At 66.8% G+C, this 19,118-nt stretch overlaps 2 protein-coding genes across 2 annotated transcripts; one reads left to right on the top strand and one right to left on the bottom strand.

Moving 5' to 3' along the window:
* Positions 1–567: 567 nt before the first annotated feature.
* LOC113840033 (uncharacterized) lies at positions 568–8,241 on the bottom strand. Its single transcript, XM_038168570.2, has 23 exons — positions 6,368–8,241; positions 6,085–6,227; positions 5,795–5,866; positions 5,623–5,685; positions 5,467–5,541; positions 5,039–5,254; positions 4,504–4,866; positions 4,257–4,376; positions 4,124–4,177; positions 4,011–4,037; positions 3,632–3,733; positions 3,504–3,548; positions 3,337–3,417; positions 3,207–3,248; positions 3,075–3,102; positions 2,821–2,870; positions 2,605–2,739; positions 2,409–2,471; positions 2,253–2,321; positions 2,046–2,114; positions 1,612–1,806; positions 1,122–1,222; positions 568–1,017 (listed from the first exon to the last, which is right to left on the bottom strand). Exons 1-23 carry the CDS (start codon positions 6,543–6,545, stop codon positions 807–809), a joined length of 2,502 nt encoding a protein of 833 aa, XP_038024498.2. The 5' UTR covers positions 6,546–8,241; the 3' UTR covers positions 568–806.
* A 1,202-nt stretch (positions 8,242–9,443) lies between these two features.
* On the top strand, positions 9,444–17,172 carry IGFBP4 (insulin like growth factor binding protein 4). The gene is made up of 4 exons (XM_027445247.3): positions 9,444–9,899; positions 14,629–14,783; positions 14,943–15,077; positions 15,335–17,172. The coding sequence occupies exons 1-4, from the start codon at positions 9,497–9,499 to the stop codon at positions 15,461–15,463; spliced, it is 822 nt and encodes a 273-aa protein (XP_027301048.1). The 5' UTR covers positions 9,444–9,496; the 3' UTR covers positions 15,464–17,172.
* Positions 17,173–19,118: the final 1,946 nt, after the last annotated feature.

The following is a 19,118-nucleotide window of genomic DNA, read 5'->3' on the forward strand; positions in this document are numbered from 1 at the left end:
TAGGGGCAACTGGGAACCAGTGAGTGGGGACTGGGGGCAACTGGGAACCAGTGAGCAGGGTCTGGGGGGTAACTGGGAGCCAGGGAGCGGGGACTGGGAACCACTGGGCAGGAACTGGAGGAAACTGGGACCCAGTGGAACCCAGTGGGCAGGGCCTGGGGGAGGATCTGGGACCCAGTGAGCAGGGTGGGGGGCCAGGCTGGGGCTGAAGCCCCCCTTCCAACCCCCATTTTGTTGGGACAGCCTGCCGGGTGGCCCTGGTGGTGACCATCGATGGCAGGCTGGTGGCTGTGCAAGCAGAGCCATGGGCTGTGACTTCGTGGTCCTTGTGGTGTCGCCCCCCCCAGTTCCCACACTGCACCCCCCAGTCCCCACACCGTGCCCCCCAGTCCCTGCAGTGTCCCCATGTCCCCACACTGCCCCCCCAGTCCCCACATTGCTCCCCCCAGTCCCTGCAGTGTCCCCATGTCCCCATGTCCCCACCCTGCAGGCTCAGCACGCCCGTCCCCAACCCCTCACCGCTGTCCCAGTAACAACCCCCCGTCCCCAGTAACGAGAAGCTGGGCGTTGTCCAAAACACCAACTTTTCCACATCTTTATTTCTGGGGAAGACGCAGCATTAGCATTGCTCGAGGTAACGGAGGTGGCCGGGCACAGCCTGGGGACCGAGCCCAACCCGGGACGGGGACAACGACGTCCTCCCAGTGCTCCCAGTGCCCGGGACGGGGACGGCGCCATCTTCCCAGTGCTCTCACAGCCCTGATGCTGCAGTTCTCTCCCGGGGCAGTGTCCCCATGGCGTGCCCGTCACCACATGTGGCGGTAGGGGAAGGCCACCTCCACGCACAGCACCACCAGCTCCTCGGAGCAGTTGTGCCTCAGCCCCGCCACCAACTTGCCCTCGCCCAGGGGGGCCGCCAAACCCTCCCCGGGCCCGGAGCTTCTCCATCCTTGGCAGTCCCGCCTGCGGGCTTGGCTCCCCCGGGCCGTGGATCCGTGCCATGCCAGTTTTCGGGGCCTGTGGATTTGGGGGGACATGGATGGGAGCCGTCCGTGGTTTGTGGTGTGGGGGCGTGGGGTTGGGGGTGTCCTTGTGGCACCCACCCCCGCCGCCAGACTCACCAGAGGGCATCGGTCAGGACGTTGCGGCCGTTGAAGCTGTAGATGGGGCCCCGTGGGGTCCCCTCAAAAAGGGAGCTCCAGGACCTGGCCAGCAGCTGGCCCTGGGGACGCAGTTGGTGGCACTCAGCCTGGGGGGCGCGAGGATCTGGGGGGGGGGACCCTCTTGGCTGCCTGAAGCCCCCCGTCCCCGCCTCACATCTGTGACAAATTGCTTGTGGCTCCTCTCAGCTTCCCCAAAACCCGCGTGCAGTGGCAGTGGGACTGTCCCTGAGACCCCCCCCACCCCGGGACCCTCCCCAAAATCCTGCCACCACCCCTGCTGCCTCCCACCTCTTTGAACATATTTTTCCCCCTTTTGAGTGAAAACTCCACAAACCCATGCCCCCCCCCCCACACCCACCCAGGGGGGACGCCCTGACCGATGTCCCCTACACCGCCTCAGGGTTTTGGGGTGGGGGGAGCGCCCCATGATGGGGACGGGGACACCTGCCTTCAGGTTGACCACGGGGAGGGCCCTGTCCGTCCTCTTGACGATGGAGGCCAGGTCCTGCGTGGGGGCCGAGAGGAAAGCCCGAAAAGTGCCAAAAAGCCCAGCCTCCTGCGACTGCCGGTAGCACTGCAGGTCGGCGCCGCGGATGCCGCTCATGTCCCCGGAGAGGGGCACGTTCAGGGCCACCAAGCGGAGCTGGGGACACAAGGGGGGGGGATGGCAGAGAGATGGGGACACAATGGGGATGGGGGCTCCGGGGGGCACGGCCCGCGGTCCCATTACCCCAAGCAGCCAGGGGTAATGGCACCGCAGCCCCCAGGTCTCCTGTCCCCATCCCAGGAGGGTGCAGACCCATGGATACGGGGGGGTCCCCAGGCACCGCTGTCACCCCCCCTCCCCACGGCCGAGCAGCCCCCCCGTGGGGCTGTGCTTACAGAAGGCATCCTGGGGGCGATGGTTGTGGGCAGGATCCTGGGCGGCACCGCTCCCTCCTCCTTCGGGACCTGTGATAACAGGACTTGGGGCAGTTTGGGGGCACCGACCCCGGTGCCAGGGGTGCAGCCCCCTCCCCATCCAGCCCGGTGCCCACCCCGGGGGCTGCCTGTGCTACCCCCGTCCCCCCCGTCACCGGCAGCGCTTACCAGCGAGTCCGTCTGGGCTCCCGCGGGGGGCTCCGTGTTGGGACCCCGCGTCTGTACCCGCTTCGCCTCCTGGATTAAGAAGGAGGGGACAGTCCCAGGGGGTTTGTGTCCCCCCCCCCATGGCATGCCAAGAAGGGCTCCAGCCCTGGTCCTCACCTGGTACCGCGGCGTGGAGGCAGAGGGGTCGTCACCGGCAAAGAGCGACTCCGAGTCCTCCAGCTGCTCCATGAGGGGGACAGATTATGGGGGAACCACCTCGCTCCTTCCCCAGGAGCCAAATCCAGCCCGGAGCTGCCTGCCAGGGCTGGAACCTGCCCCCCCCTCCCTGCCCACCCCCTCGTCTGCACCCTACCAGGAGCCTGCTCCAGCCCCTGGGGGTGCGCAGGAAGGCGCTGCTCCCTTCTCGCACGTAGACCAGGCTCCCCTCGGGGACGGCGCTGCCCGACTTCAGCATCAGCTCCTTGGACCTGAAGACCCACGTCTGGCGCTGCGAAGGGACCGAGAGGTTCCAAGCCGAGCTGCCACCCCCGGGGCCACCCCGACCCCATGGGCACAGCCCGGCACGCACCCGGAGGTCAGCACGGGGCTCCGGTGGCTCCGTCCGAGAGGCGTCAGCATCTGGAGAAGCCGGGGAGGATTTGGGGTCACAAAGCACCCCGGCACCACGGGGACATGGTGTCGGTGGGGTTGGGGATGCCGGGACACCCCCACAGCCCTGGGTGTGCCATGCGGGGAATGCACCCAGGCAGGGACATGAGGTGTTCCCAAAAGTGTTCCCAAAGGGGCTGGAGCGCACCCGAAACACCTCAAAAAATCCCTTACCTGCTGCCCAGGCTGCATCAGCCGCTGCCTACGGGTGCAAACGGGGACATTACTGCTGCTTGGGGACACTGGGGCACGGCACGGCGGTGACAGTGCCCCGGGAGGGGACGGGGACAGCGATGCCACGCTTACCGGCTCCTTGCAGGGCGGCTGGGCGCGGATGGGGTACACCCTCTGGAAGCAAAGAAAAGGCTGAGGTGTAGGGGGGTCCCCAGCTCTGGGCACCCCCACGGCCACGTGCGCTGCCCCTGCTGCGCCTTACGTTGAGGTAGAGGAGACCTGGGGCTCCTGGGGGGCCGGGGGGGCCGGGGGGACCAGGGATCCCAGGGGGACCTCGAGGACCCTGCGGAGATGAGGCTGGGGTGTTTTGGGGCTGCCTTTTGGGGGGCAGCTGCAAGACACCCCCGTCGCGCAGGCACGGGCTCTCACGTGGGGGATGATCGCTCCGTAAACCTCCGTCTCCTCTTTGCTGGGCTGTAAAAAAAAGAGAGAGAAGATCGAGGCCGGTCTCCAACTGCCCCCTCTCCGTCCCAGCTGTGAGCCCCCCCAGGACTCACCGTTTGGTACCCGCTGATGGGCACCCAGGAGCTGGACTGGCTGCCGGTGCCGGGGAAGGGGAGGTGGCCCGGTTTGCACCCGTGTTCCCCGTAGCAGCACCCCTGGGTGGGCAGAGAGAGGGGCACGGTTAGAGCCTACAAGGGGGGGGGGGCAGGGGCAGGGGGCGTGCACTGGTGTGTGCTGGTGTGTACTGGTGTGTGCTGTGCATCTGGATGTGACACAGGCTGTGTGACTCGCTGCCCCCCCATGTCCCAGCCTGGTTTGGGGTCTCTGACCGGTCCCTCTGGCCACATGTGGGGCAGTGCATGGGTTGCGCTCTTGGGGTATGAAGGAAACCCCCTCCCCCAGCTCCTCCTTTGCAGCCCCTCCGGTACAAACCCGCTCTCCTGGGTCGCCCTTTTCACCCTGGAAGAAAGCAGAGAGGTCCCGTGAGCTCCTGGGGCAATCCCAGCCTCTGAAACCCCCCCAAACCCACACTGCCCCCACCTCACCTTGGGGCCCGGCGGCCCGGCGGCTCCGTGGTGCCCTGCGTGCCGCGATTCACACTGGCAGGAGGGGATATCCCGGGGTGAATACCGGGCTCAGCACCACCCCGAGCACCCCCAGCCCTCTGGTCCTACTCACCCTGTAGTCCCCCGGTGGTCCCGGTGGCCCCATGGGACCGGGCATTCCCGGGGAGCCCACGTCTCCAGGCCGGCCGGGGCTCCCCGGCATGCCCGGCAGCCCGTGCTCGCCCTTCTCGCCCTGCACGTGGGGAGGTGATGGAGGGGCTCACGGCACCCCAAATCCCACAGGGGCAGGGTGTGGGGCTTGGGGCAGCCCCCAGCTGAATCCCTGGGGTCCGTGGGTGGAAGAAGTGGGACCCCCTTACCTTTAATCCGGGGAATCCTGGCTCCCCTCGGAGCCCTGGTTTGCCAGGGAGCGCTGCGGGTCCTGGGGAGCCGGGGGGTCCCTCGTGCCCGGGGACCCCGGGGGGGCCTTGTGGGCCTGGGAGTCCCGGTGCCCCCGGGGGTCCATCGGGTCCAGCTGAGCCTGGGGACCCCGGAGCTCCTTCGGTCCCTGGAAATCCCGGTGGTCCCACAGCCCCCGGAGGACCGGGGGGGCCCGGCTGCCCCTCCCGCCCGGGGAGCCCTTGGGAGCCTTCGTGGCCTGGGTAGCCGGGGGGGCCGGGGGGACCGGGCGGCCCTGGGGGGCCTGGGGGTCCTGGGTTCCCCGCAGGGCTGGATGCTCCCAGCTGCTTGATGGTTTGGGGGGAGAGAGCAGGGCACGGTGAATGTGTCACATCCCCTGGTCCCCCCCCCCCAGTGTCCCGTTCCTGTGGGTCCAACTGGGGACAGACCCCACGGCCAGCGCCGGCATCACCCCCCGCGCCCCCCAGCCCCAGCACCCCCAGCCCCAGCCCTCACCTCGTTCTCTGATCCCTTGGGGAGGGCAGCGGAGGCAGGGGGGCTCCTGGCTCCCCAAGCACCTGGTGGTCCCGGTGGCCCCGGTGGTCCCGGAGGACCAGGGGGTCCCCGGGGTCCCTGGTGACCTGGCTGCCCGGGGTTGCCCGTCTTCCCTCTCTCCCCAGAAAGCCCCGGCTGGCCTCTGTCTCCTGGGGACCCCCGGTCTCCTTTTTCTCCCTGTCCGGAGAGAAATCAGAGCCTGGGTCCCGTGCCCCCCCCCCCCCCCTTGCCAGGGGGCAGCTGAACCGTCCCATAACGCAGACCCCGCAGCGAGAATGCAAACCCGGAGCAGAAAAGGGTCTGCACAGCCAGAGGGGCCGCAGGGTCCCTCCCAGCGGGTCCCTGAGCCCCCCCCTGTATCCCCCCAGGAGCCCCCCCACGCCGGGTACCTTCAGGCCGGGAGGGCCGGGGGGGCCGGGGGGGCCGGGGCGCACGGGGCAGACGCAGCTGGAGCTGTTGTGAATCTGGAGAGGGGGCGAGCCGTGAGCTGGGGGGGGCTGGGGGGGCCGGGGAAGGGGCACGGGCACCCTGCGCCCCCCCCTCACCTGGAGAGCCGTGTCCATTTTGGCAGCCGGGGGCACCTGCGGGGGCAGCCCCTTCGCTGTGCTCTGCGTAGAGAGGGGGGACTGAGCGTGAGACCCCCGCAGCCCCCTCCTCGTCCCCAGCTGCTCCTCGCAGCCCCCCCTCCCCAAAATTCAGGACCCCCCCCCCCGCAACCTTGATCTGCAGGAACTCCTCGTCCTCGGCGCTCCCCTCGAAGATCCGCGGGGCGGCCGTGGGGCGGTTGTGCTAGGGCAGATGGAGAGAGCTCAGCACGGGGGTCTTAGGGGGGGGGACACCGGGGGTCCCGGCCCCTACGAGCCCGGCCCCTACTGCCCTGCCTGGGCTGTTGTGGCTGAGCCCGGCCGGGTGCAGATAAGGGGAAGGACACGGAGAGGAGCTGGGGAGATCTGGAGACCCTGGGGGGGTCGGGGTGCTGCTCGGGGTTCCCCCCCGGGGACAGGCACCTGGGTTCGTGCACGTGATGGGGCATGGCCCGGACCCTTGGCTGCGCCCCTGGAGGGGGGCTCCCGTCTCCTGGAGCCCGCCGGCAGCGGGGGTTTGCTCAGCAGCACCTTCCTGGTGGGCTCCACCTCGCCAAGCTCTCCATCTGCGGGACCAAAACGTGAGGGTGCTGGGCTGGACGGGGCCCAAGGGTGGCCACCGCTGTGCCCCCCCACCCCGAGCTGTCCCAACCTCGCCAAGGTGCCGGAGCTCGGGGGTGCCGTGCCCCCACCCGGCCATACCTACCTTCCTCCCCATCCAGGGTGGGCAGCGTGGGGGTCGCGGGGCTGCTGCCTGGCTCCGGGGTGGTGTCCTCAGAGCCCAGGGGGTAAAACCACTGGGCTGTACTGGGGGGCAGGTGCCCGGCCAGCACCCAAAGGATACAGAAGGTGCGGAGGAGACTCCGGGGGTCCCCGGACCCCATGATGCTGCTTCAGGGTGCCAAGGATGGGGGGGCCTGGCTCATGCCGTTCGCCCACGCCGTCTGCTCCCGTGGCCCTGACGTGGCCCCCGCTGTTATCACGGCGGCCCCCGACACGCCCCCTTGCCCGCCCCAGCACCCGCACCCCACGGGTCGCATTCGGCACGGGGCTGAGCGCTCAGAGCTGAGCCATGGCGTGCCCTGGCCAGGGACAGGGTGGGGGAGCCGGCGGAGGAACCCTAAGGAAGGGGGAGTCAGGGCTGGGCTGGTGGAGGGAGCTGCTGAAGAGGGAGCTGGGGGAGGAGATGCTGCCTGGAAATGGGGAGTAAAAAGGACTACGAGTGCGGGAAAGGGCTGGCTGGGAGCAGGGGGCACCGAAAGTGGCAAGGAGCAGATGGGTGCTCTATGGGGTCGGGGTGCTCCATGGGGTCTGGGTTCTCCATGGGGTCTGGGTGCTCCATGGGGTCTGCCTGGCTCTGAGATGTGCTGAGCTGTGGGGAGGGGGCTGCAAGAGCACGAGGGAGGCATTGGGGGCTGGCAGCGTGGGTGGCTGCAGCACCCCAATGTGGGTACGTGTGGTCCCCAGCCCCCCCGGCTCCACCCTGGGCTGGGGGCTGCAGCCCCCGAGCTCCCAGACCCCCGTCTGCCCCGGCACTGCTGGGACCTGCAGCCCCTCTGCAGGGCTGGGGTGTCTTAGGGACTGTTGGGGTGTCGCAGGGAGGCAGCACCCAGCCGGCCCCCCCCTAGCCCCAGGAACCCCAAAAAAACAGAATTTGGGAACCCAAAGAGCCCCAGACCTGGCAGCACAGGGGCTCCCCATCACCCACAGGCGAACGGGGCTGCGCTGAGCACCTCGGGGTGGGGGCAGCGTGGCAGTGGGGTGCACCAGCACCCCCTCTCCATCTTGCAGGATGGTGCTGGGCTGGGGGACGTGGGGGACCCGTGCCCAGCCAGAGCACGTCCCTGTTCCCCGCCGGCGCTCTGCCTGCTCCCTCCGGCCCTGCAGACACAACAGCCTCCCCAGCAGGCGCTCGGCACTGCCAAGGCCTGATAAGGTGCCGCGTTCCCAGTGGGGCTGGGCACCTGTTTGGGTTTGGCCCTGGCTCGGACACCGTGTCAAGGCTGGCGCCTCTGCCCCGTGTCACGGCCACACGTGGCTGTGCCAGGCAGGGCAGGGGGGCTCGGGGGCACCGCTGGGTGCTGATGTTCTGCAGGGTCCCCGCTTTGGTTGGGAGGGGAGAAAGGGGCCAGGGGGGGAGCGTGGGGGACATGGCTCCTGCCTGCATCCTGCCCGCAGCATCCCCAGCCCCCAGGCTCAGAGTTTCTGCATGGGGCAGAGTGCTCCTGCTCACCAAAGCCCCAAAATTTGGGTGTGCTCAGCCGTGAGATGAGTATGGGGTTCTCAGCATTACGGGCTGTCTCTGCTCCCCTCGTGGGGGCTGCGATGGGCTCAGCCCTTCCCGAGCGTGCCCAGGCTGTGGGCATGGTGCAGGGGTGGCTTTTGTCCCCTTGCTGCTCCCCACCTTCCTCCCCGGCTCAGCCCTGCGGTGAAGCCTCAGCTGATGTCCAAGTGCTTAATTACCGTTAATTGCCTCAAAAGTGGCGTGGAGCAGTCCCAAACCCGCTGGCTCGCCCTGCTCAGGGAAAGGTTCTGCACCCAGGGGTGGCCGGGCATGGGGGACGGGCACCCCAGGGACCCCGAGCCTGCAGGGTTCAAGAAGCACTCGGACAATGCTTTCGGACATGGGGTCTGATTTGGGGGTGGCCCTACACAGGAGCTGGACCCAGTGACCCCCTGAGGGTCCCTTCCCACTCGGGACATCCCGTGGATCTCCAAGCCCCCGTCCCAGGCTGCTGCTGCCCATGGTACGAGGTGCCCCCGCTCCGCCGTGCAGCCCACCGCAGGGCTCCGGGGCTGCAGGGGAGGCTGAGGGGGGGGGGGGCAGAGGAGCCCCCGGGGGCTCAGCCCCTTCCCTCCGGGCACAATCCCCATCCTCGGGGCTCCCCGCCCGTTTTCCTGCCGCTTTTCTCCGCTAGGTGCCGGCACCTTGCAACTTATCGGCCCCGGCGCGGTTCCTGCGCGGGGATCGGGCCCGGGGGGGTGCAGGGGGGTGGGGGTGCAGGGGGGGATGTGGGGATCTGGGGAGCCGGGGCAGCCTCCGGGCATCCCGGGGCTCTGCCGGCCGCCCTGGGGTCTCTGCGCTTGGGGCTGGGATGGTCCCAGGCTGGGGGCTGTGGGGTGTGGTGTGGGGCAGGGCTCGCCCCACACTGGGACCTTGGTTCCAGATGCAGCCCCCCGTGGTGCTGCTGCTGCCCTGCATGGTGCCCCCATCCCATCCCATCCCATCCCATCCCATCCCATCCCATCCCATCCCATCCCATCCCATCCCATCCCATCCCTACCCCTATCCCGTCCCATCCTGTCCCTGTCCCTATTCCCATCCCTATCCCCATCCCACCACTATCCCATCCCTTATCGCTATCCCCATCCCAGTCTATCCCACCCCATCCCAGTCTATCCTGCCCCATCCCACCCCACCCCATCCCATTCCCCCCGCACCCCCAGCAGCTCAGCACCTCCCAGCGCACACCCCCGGGGTCAACCCTAACGAAGACCCCCGGGCAGATCAGAACGGGGGCTACCAGCGGGGACCCTCGGGGACCGGCACCGACCCGGGAGGGGGGGGGGAGACGACCCTCCCCTCCCCTCCCGGTACCGGCGCTGCCCCCTCCGGCAACCGCAACGCCGAACCCAGCGGGTACCCAACGCGGCACCGGCGGCGCGCAGCGGCTCTGCCCGGGGCGAGGCGGGGAGGGGGGCGACGGGGCTGGCGGGGGCGGCCCCGCCGGTGGCCCCGGTGCCGGCGGGAGGTGTGGCCACGGGGCGGCATAAAGCCCCCGCCGCCTGCCCCCCGCGCCCGCCGCCAGCCCGAGCGCTGGAGCGCGGGGCCGCCATGCGCGGGGGCGCGGCGCGGTTGCTGCCGCCGGTGTTGGCGGTGGTGCTGGTCCCGGTGCTGGTCCCGGTGCTGGCGGCGGCTCCGGGAGCTGCTCCGGGACAAGGGCAAGGAGGGGAGGAAGCGATCCAGTGCCCTCCGTGCTCGGAGGAGCGCTTGGCTCGTTGCAAAGCTCCGCAGGGCTGCGCCGAGCTGGTGCGGGAGCCGGGCTGCGGGTGCTGCGCCACCTGCGCGCTCGGGCGCGGCACGGCGTGCGGGGTGTACACGGCGCGCTGCGGGGCAGGGCTGCGCTGTTACCCCCCCCGAGGTGTGCCCCGGCCCCTGCACACCCTCATGCACGGCCAGGGAATCTGCACCGACCTGGCCGACGTCGAAGCCATCCAGGAGAGCCTCCAGCCGCCAGGTAAGGCCCTGGGGGATGCACAAATTGGGGTGCGGAGGGGGGTCCCTGGTGGCACCGCTTGGTGGGTTGGAAGGGGATGGGTTGGGGGGATTTTGGGGATGGGGAAGCACAAGGAGGTTTGTCCCGATCTCACGGCTGGGTCACATCCGTGCCATTGTCACCCACGGTGCCGTGGTCGTGGCTGGTGGCACCGCGCAGCCCCGGGGTCGGGCAGGGACCGGCTGCATGCGGTGCTGTGGGGCACCGTGCTCGGGGTCCCGCTGCCAGGGCAGCTCCCGTTGTGCGGTGACCCCTGAGCTCTCCCTTCCCCGGGATGCTGCCGGCACGGCCGGGAGGAAACAGGAAAGAGGCCGCGGGGCACCTGCTTCCCTCACAAACAGGTCGTGTCCCGCACAGGGGCTCCGTGTCCTTCCTCCTCCAGCCCCACAGCCGGGCAGGGCAGTGCCAAGTTGGGGGACCCCAAGGGCTGCAGTCCCGCTGCCTGCAGGCTCTGCTTGTCCACCCCGCTGCCCTGTCATTGGGGTCGATCGTGACCCCCTGCCACCCCCGTGGTGCTCGGGCAGGGTCTGGGGGTCGCGGGCAGCGCCCCGGAGCTGCTTGTGGGGTTTGGCAGAGCGAACAGACCCACTCCTGGGGGCTGAGATCTGGCCCGTTTGGGGCTCTGGATGCCCACGCTGCCCCCTTCCCAATCCCATGGGCTGTGACTGGGACCACGTCCCCAGGACTGGGGGGGGCAGCACCCAGCACGGGACAGCCCGCAAGGTGCCCTGGCCCTGTGTCCCCACGCAGGTCACCAGAGCTCCCCGGTGTGGCTGTTCCAGCTCCCCAAGGGCCATATCCCAGCCCCTCTCTCCTCCATACCAGTGACGAGGGCCCTTTGCAGAGGGCCCCCCTGGCTGCCCCTCTCCGGGGGCAGGATTTGGCCGTGAGCGCTCAGCACGGGGTCTGCTGCAGGACCCCCTGCCCTGCCTGCTTGTCCTCATCCCACATCCTGCAGGAGCTGTCTGGGCTCCCTGGCCTGGGGCTGCGTCGGGCTGCCAAGGCCTGTTGGTTTTGGCTTTGCCCCGTGTAACGCAGCATTTTTTTCCCGGAGCCTTTAGGAAACAGCCTTGCAGTATTTTCCCTTTCTTCCTGTGCTGTTTTGGCCGCTCTGGGGACGGGTGGGTGGCCGTGGGAGCCGGGCTCTCCCCACGGGCACCTCGCCGGCGGCGTTGCAGGTGGCAGGATGAGGCAGCAGCGAGCCCCTTTCCCCGGGGCATCCTGGTGGGAAGGTCCTGGTGGGACGGCAGAGCCACGGGTCCCAGTCCCAGTCCCAGCAGGAGCAGCAGGGTTGGAGGCTGCAGCTCCATTTCTCCCCGGGGCACAGCCCTACCTGTGCGCCATGGCACGGCCGGTGCATCCAGTGGGTCCCCTCTGGTTAAGCAGAAGGAATTAAATGCTTCTTTAGGTGCAGGAGCCACCAAGAAAAATGCTCCCTGGTGCCTGCGTGGATGCTGAGGCTGCAGGGGGTGTGGGCCATGATTTGGGGGTGTGGGGCTGCTCCTGTGAATGCTTTTGGGGTGCTGGGCTGGGGGTGCTGCATTCCAGGCTTTGGGTCCCATGGGGACTGGGATGGGGTCAGCTCCTTGCTCCATCGCCTCTCCTGGGACCAGCAGCACCTGCAGGGCCGAAGACTTTTTGGGAAGAGAGAGCAGGCGGCCACTCTCCTGTCCCACAACCCTCTCCCATGGCTGTGGGTTTGGGGACCTGTGCAGGACCCTGTTACCTGCATCCATCCCCCAGCTGTGGGCTTGCCCACAGGACATCCCGCTGGGAGCCGTGTCCCTGGAGGTGACAGCCACGGCTTTTTGCTGCAGAGCGAGGTCCCGGTCTCATGGGGATCTCCCTGTCCTGTCCTGTCCAGCCCCTTTAGGACCAGGCTGGCTCGTGGCACGGGCTCGGCCCCATTGCGTGTCCCCTCTGGGGCTGTCGGTGCTGCTGCTTCGGGGAGGTGCGGGTGGCTGGACCTGTGGGTGGCATCCGGGAAGAGGTGAGGACATTCTCCCCAACACGCATTAGGAGTGATTTAATGCTGGGTAAATAATTCTGTCTGGGGAAAAAGTGACCTAGGAAAAGCGTCTGGGAAGCTGCGAGCATCCCGGTGCTTGCTGCAGCAGTGGGTGGGACGGATCCTGCTCCCTTCCCCACGCAGGGAGGAGCACCTCAGCAGCCCGGGCTGCAGCACCCAGCTCTGCACCCCACATGCCTCATCCCCATCCCTTTCCTCCCGGTGAGGAGGTCGAGCAGGGCTACTGCCCTGTCCCAGCTGTGCCACGGGGCCGGCAGAGGCTGGATGGGGTCTCCAAGATCTCCCCAGGCTCTGCGTGGGGCTGGGCATTTAGGGGCTTGCACGGGGCACAGCAGCAAGAGGGGTGCACGGGGGGACAGCAAGCTGTGCTGGTGTCTGCAAAGTCCCAGCAGCCAAGAGAGCCGGCGCTGGGACCACCTGGACGCATGCTGGGGGTCCCCAAATCTTGTCCCTGTCCCCCAGACACCGGCTCTGAAGCTTCGCTCGCCGCCTCTGAGCTCCCCTCCCACGTGGAGCCCGGCGTCCGTCACCGCTCGCTCAGGGGCTCAGCGCCGTGAGTCACGAGCTCAGCACGTGCCCGACCTCATTAGTAGCTCCCGTTAATTGAAGGCGACGCTCAGTGACTCGCTTGTGTCTCCTCCTGTCCTGGGGCCAAGAGGAAAATGTTGCCCTCGAGAGATGGGGCGAGGGCAGCGCTCAGCCCTCGAGTCCTTCCCAAACCCAGCCGAGGCCCTGGCCAAGCGCTCACCCCTCTCTCCTGCCCCCTCCGTGGCTCTGACACCGTGCCCAGCAGCACCCAAGGGTGCTGGTGGCCCTGCAGCCACAGCCCAGGCTGCTGGGGGATTAGGGGGGCAGGCTCCAAGGAGGAGCTTTTTCCACAGCTTTGTGCTCGACTGGAAGGAGTTTTCCCATCCAGCTCGGTGCAGGAGCACTGCCAAGCGCCAGGAAAGCGAGAGGCTCCTTGGGCTGCTGCACGCCGGGTGGGAAGCTCCCCCCCGAACCGCGGCCGTCCCTGCGGCAGGGAGGGGTCCCGGGTTGGGGGCCGCGGGTGGGGACCAAGCTCCGAGCCCATCCCCGCGCCGGGTGCCGGCTGAGAGCCGCCTCGCTGCCCGGAGGCACCGCGCGTTCCACGGGACCTTATGAAAACGTTATTGGCATCTGGTTTTATTTAAGCCGAGAGATTTGACACTGACGGCGGCTGACGGGGAGGAGGGGAGCTGGGCTGGGCTGGGCGAGGGGTTCCCAGCACTCAGCCAGATCCCGGTGCGGAGCGGGAAGCTCCGAGCCCGGTGGTGCCTCCCGGTGCCATGCCCTTCCCTGCCAGCTCCGTGATACAGGAGCAGCTCTGGGGTTTCAGTGTGGTGGCCTCAGTGGGGCCAGACATCCCCGAAATGCTGCGGGAGGGGGCAGTTGGGAAGGAGCATCCCCCACCGAGCCCCCCGAGCCTGCAGCATTGCGACACGGAGCCACCGGGGCTGGCACCGCGCTGGCACCGCTCCGCGCGGGGGTCCTGGAGCCGCGCCGCAGCGGGGTGCTGGGTTTGTGTTTCAAATGTCAAGGGCATGAGCCACTTCCTGGAAAAAAACGACAGATTAGACAAAAAGCAAATAACACGAACAGCGGAGAAGGGTTTGTCATCCGGGCTTCGCTTGGCTGTGAACTTTAACCAGGCCAGCGGGAGCCACGAACCTTCGCAGGTTTGCAGCCCCTGGATGGGTTCGCCCACGTTGTGCCGTGACCCAGCCTTTTTTGGGAAGCTGCTGTTATCAATCAGCAGGGTCAAGGTATTGATCAGCTGGGATAAAACCGGGCAGGGTGTTCTCTCCTTGCTCCTCCTGCAGCCTGAGCTGGTTGGGACTGAGAGCTCCCCACCGAGCTCCGTGCGCCCCCGCTGCGCCATCCTTTTCCAGCAGGCACCAAGAATGTGATGTGGGACCCCCCATGCAACAGGAAAAGTGGTGCTCGGTGCAAACACACAGCGTTACCGGGCCTGGGAGCGGGGGAACCTGCAGCTTTTTAAAGAGCAGCCGCGCCGAGCAGCGCGGGTCTCATGACGCTCCCCTCCCAGCTGCCAACATCTGGGATTGTCGTTTGGCTCCGGCTCGTGGTGCAGGCGAGGATGCCAAGCGCCGCCTTTCCGAGCTGGCCAGCGGGAGGTGAACTGTCTTATTCCTGGAATTTTTGCTTTCATGTCCCAGCAAAGGGGGGAGCCGGGGCCGTGCGCCCCGGGCAGAGCGTGGCCGGGTGCCGCCTCCAGCTTGGCGGGTGCTCAGCGCCGGCCGGGCTGCGGTCCTGTTTCTGCTACCACTTTTCAGAGGCAGCTTGCGGGGGGCACGGGGTCTCGCTGGTGCTCTCATGCATCCTGGGGTCACCTTCCTGTCCCCAGCACCGGGTGGCGTGGGGCTGGTGGCTCTGCACCCTTGTGCCATGCTGTGCCCTTGTGCCATGCAGCGCAGCCTGGCACCGCCGCGGTGTGGATTTGCAGCCCTACAATAACAGAAATGTGGAAACAAACCTGTGAACGGGGTATAAACGTTCCCAAGAGCCTTTCCTTGCGCTGTGTGGGTTGGGACCCAGGGCTGGGGGTGATGTGTGCCATCCACGTGCTGTGCCCATGTCTGCCCCGCGGTGCTGAGCCCCATGCGGTCTGTGTCCTTGCAGAGAAGGAGGAGATCGACCACCCCAACAACAGCTTCAGCCCCTGCAGCATCCACGACCGCAAATGCCTGCAGAAGCAGCAGGCGAAGCGGGTCAACAACGGCAACAAGATGCGCAACAGTGGGAGCCCCTACCACCGCGAGGAGACCAGGCCCATAGTGAGCGCAGCGGGGAGCTGGGGTGGGGGGCGCAGGGTGGGCACCGGGCACTCCGAGCCACGTGTTGGTGTCCAGGGCATGAGGGAGGCTTGAAGTTGGTTTTTTATGGGGTGGCCCCAGGGCTGTGGGGTGGCTCAGCTCAGCTCTGGTTTCCTACAGGCGCAGGGCTCGTGCCAGAGCGAGCTGCACCGGGCGCTGGAGAGGCTGGCGGCCTCGCAGACGCGGACGCACGAGGACCTGTACGTCATCCCCATCCCCAACTGCGACCGCAACGGCAACTTCCACCCCAAGCAGGTAGGCAGGGCCGGGGGGTGCTCATCTGGGGGGGGTTCTGCAGAGCCGGGAGAGGTGGGTGGGTGCTGGGGCTTCATGGGGAGCTCCCCTTGGGGTGCTGCAGGGCTCTTTGCAAAAGCTCCCCAGGGTGGGACACGGGTGCCAAAGCCACCACGAGGGCTCCTGGTTTGCCACATCCAGCCCTGAGCAGGCAGCCCATGGGGATGGGGACACACGGGGCCAGGCTGGGCGCCCCTCACCGAAAGTGTCCCCTCTAGTGTCACCCGGCGCTGGACGGGCAGCGGGGCAAGTGCTGGTGCGTGGACCGCAAGACGGGGGTGAAGCTGCCGGGCTTCCTGGAGCTGAAGGGGGACTTGGACTGTCACCAGCTGGCGGACAGCATGTGAGCCTCACCGCGGCTGCCCCGCTTCGTGCCGTGGCTGGGACGCCCGCCAGGGCTGCGTAGGACTGGAGGAGAAAGGACACGGCCGTGGAGCAGCTCCTGGGGCTGGGGGACCCCCACACGCGCCCCCTCCATCCCCGCTGTGCTCTGCGCCACGAGCTGCCCATGGCACGGGGCACGGCGCCGTGGCCACTGCCCGCCCACCCTACGAGGGAGGGGGTCCCCGGCACATGCTGGTGGCACCCACGTCCTGCACGGACACTTGGCGTGGGCTGGTTCCAGGCTGCTTTGGTGGAGGTGTGTGAAAGAGAGCACCCAAAACGCGCTGCTGCACCCCTCGCTGCCACCCGCCTGCGCTCGGTGCATTTGGGGTCCCGTGGCTGTGACCATGCGAGCACCTCGTGGGGTACACGGCAGCCCCCCCGCCACAGTGCCTTCCCTCCACACCAAACCCGAGTGTGGCAGGATGAGAAGTGCCTCAGCACCCCCCAAGCCGTGTGGGCAGGGACAGGAGGGAGCTTGTGCCGCCGGGGGGGACCCAAAGGAGCGCCCCGCTATCGCCCTGCCCTGGCTCCAGTGCACCCAACGTGTGTGCGTGGGGATGGGGACTGCAGCCACAGGGAGCAATAAGGGGCCTTCACCCCGGGATGGGGCACCAGCGATGTCAGCTCTTCCTGATGCAGCCCTAAAGCCTGTGGGTCCCTCCGACCCCATAGTCTGGGTGCCACCGACCCCATAGCCCGTCCCTGTCCCACTGCTCTGTGCAGGGACAGCACTGGTGGCCGCGGCGTTTTTTCCTCTCGTCCTCCCCTTCCCTCCTGCCCTGTCCCCAGGGTCGGAGGGTGAAGGGGTCGGGCATCCCCGGGTGTGCAAAGTGTCCCCTGGTGGCACTGGGGTCCAGGGGGAGGTGGGAGATGAGGGACGGCCAGGAAATGCCTCCTCAGCAGGAAGGGCTCCTTTGGGGTCTTTGTTCTCCCCCAGAGAGTTTTAATATTTAAGGGCCAGCGTTGGTGGGATTTGTCAAACCCCCTTGGGCTGAAATCCTTCATCTCTCCAAACGGGACCCCTCCAGGAAGGGGTTTTGTCTCCTCGCCTTCCAGCTTGGCCAACGCGACAAAACCCGGATGAAGTTTTTGAAGCCTTTCGGAGCCACGAGACCCGCGGCTTTTGCCAGCACAGAACTTTCAGCTGAAAAAATTTCACTATTTTTGTAGCATGTTTTTTTTTTTTTTTAATTATTATTATTTTGAAGCTCTTCTGCAGGAGCCGGTTGGGTTGGAAACTTTTCCTCTAAATGTCCTTTTAGGTAAGAAACTGCCGTGTGGGCTGCAATGGAAAGCTCGCCGAAGGCGGGGGGGCTTCTGCAGCTCCCCGCTCCGAGGCGCTGCCCAAATCGGAGCGAGATGTTTTTGGTGCTCGTGAGAGCGTCGGGATTTGTCTTTGGCACAGGGCTCCAGCATTTTATATCGTCTCTCCTGTAGTTTAAGGCTGTATTTACACATGATCATATACCAGCGTAAGGCTACCTAACCCTGTCGTCTTTTTTCCACGCCGATGTGATTTATTTTATTTTTATTTTTTTGTCATTTCCTCTTCGGACGAGCCCATCCCTTCAGACTCCTGTGTGTAGCACCATCCCTCTGTTACAGTAAACTTGAAGCTTTGTATTGTTAAAGAGAACAAAAAAAAAAAAAAGGAAAGGTCATTGCTGTATTTGATTTTCCCTGGTATTTAATGTGCTTCTACTAAGTGCATTGGGGTTTTGCTGAATGCTCAGACTGGGATGGGGGCGTTGGAGGTCCCATTTGTGCCCTCTTTTAGGGGCTGGGATCTTTCTCCCAGTGTCTTGGGAATGGAAAAATCTGAGCAGGGAGCTCTGGCTTTGTCCTTGCTGGGATGGGGCTGCAGGAGCAGAGCTGGCACCCAGGGGACACTTGTGGTGGCTGCAGCCACCAGCCCCAGCGCTGGCCTCGCTCAGCCAGGGGGACACGGGAGCATGCAGGGTCCCGCGTGGTCAGCACCCCCCAAAACCCAGGACCCCACAAAGCCCCGGCACCGTTGAGCAGGGGCGGGGTGGGAGGGAAACAGCTCCGCACAAAGCACTCGGTGGCACCACGCGCGACGTGACGAGCGTCACCCCACGGAGCAGCGGCCGTGCCTTGAGACGGTGCCAGGCTGGGACCGGGCACTGGGCGGCCTCCGAGGTTCAGGGGAGGACAGGGACAGCGGGCGATGTGCTCGGGGCCAGGCAGCACGCTGAGCCACAGCGAGGACTCACCGAGCATCGCCGGCTCTGCGCAGCCAGACGGTGGCTGGGGAGGGTTTTGGGGTGCCCAGAGGTTGGGTGCAGGACGCTGGTGGCCGCACGCTGCCCGGCTGCTCAGCACCTCCAGCTTCCTGACGGTGTCTGCAGCAAACGGGCGGCGATGCCGGCGGTCACGTTGTGTGGGGACGGCTGCGAACCCGGCATCGCTGCTCCCCCGGGGGCTTGGAGGTGTGGAACGGGGCCGGTGCCAAGCCGGAGCTGCTGCTGCCTGCCGGGGCTGCGTGGCCGCGGTGCTCGGGTTGTGCAAACACCGGAGCCCTGGGGCTGTCTGCAGCCAAGGCGGACGAGCGAGAGCTGCAATTTGCTGGCGCAGCAGATCGGCAGCCGGACCAGGGAGGACGCCAGCGCTCCTGGAGCTCGGCCCAGCGCCCCAGCCCAGCGCCGGCACGGCTGCGGCCACGGCTCTCCTTTGGGGCTTATCCGTGCCCTGTGGCTTTGCCCCTTCCCGAATACTCCTGCGCCCTCCACGAGTGTTGGGGACCCCCAGGGTGCAGCCGTTCTCTGCCTGCAGCAGCTGGAGGCAGTCTCCTTCCCCTTCCCCTCACATCTGGACGGATGGACAGCCCGATGGACACCCCTGGGACAGAGCTGGCGGCGGCCGCGGGGCGCTGGGGAGCCTCCTGCCCCGTCCCCGTGCCAGCGGCTCCATCTCCAAAGCTTTGTTAGGCTGTTCCCTCACTTAAATCCTTGTTTTGAGCAATAAGAGGGGGAAAAGGAATCGGCCCAGCTGGGAGCACATGGACTTTTGTTAGAAATCAAAAGCCTCGCCGTCCTTTGCAGATTACACCCCGAGCCTGGCCCCATCCAGCCCCTGGCTCCTGCTCCCCGTTCCCAACCCGCACAGGGCGAGGATGTTTCTGCACAGAAATCCCCAGCAGCTGCCCCGCTGCCACCACGAAGCTGCATCAGGGCTCCGAGCGTCACCCCCACGTGGGCACGGGGCGATCCTGTCCCCACTGCTGGGGGCAGCCCGGCCATGCGCTGAGCATCGTGCGCCAGGGACCGCTGGTAGAAACCCGCAGCCGCAGCCAGGACGGGGTCTGGATTCGTTACAAAACGGCTGGAACCGGACCCAGGATCCAAAACCCAGAGCTGCGCTTCCAGGAAGCCCGGGACAAACTTTGGAAACCATGAGGAGCTCAGAGAATTGTTTGTTTTTTTTTCCCCTAAATCCAGGTGGTTTTGGCTGAACTCCCCCCCCCGCAGCGCCCGGCCCCGTGCTCCCGCTGCGCTTCCCTGGAAAAGGGTTTTCAGCGAAGGAAAAATTCCACGTGTGGAAGACGGAGCCTGGAACCAGGCTTGCTCCTGTCCCCGAGCGATCTGGGTTTGAATG

This window comes from Anas platyrhynchos, chromosome 28, assembly GCF_047663525.1.
Source record: "Anas platyrhynchos isolate ZD024472 breed Pekin duck chromosome 28, IASCAAS_PekinDuck_T2T, whole genome shotgun sequence".
Taxonomy (NCBI): Eukaryota; Metazoa; Chordata; class Aves; order Anseriformes; family Anatidae; genus Anas; species Anas platyrhynchos.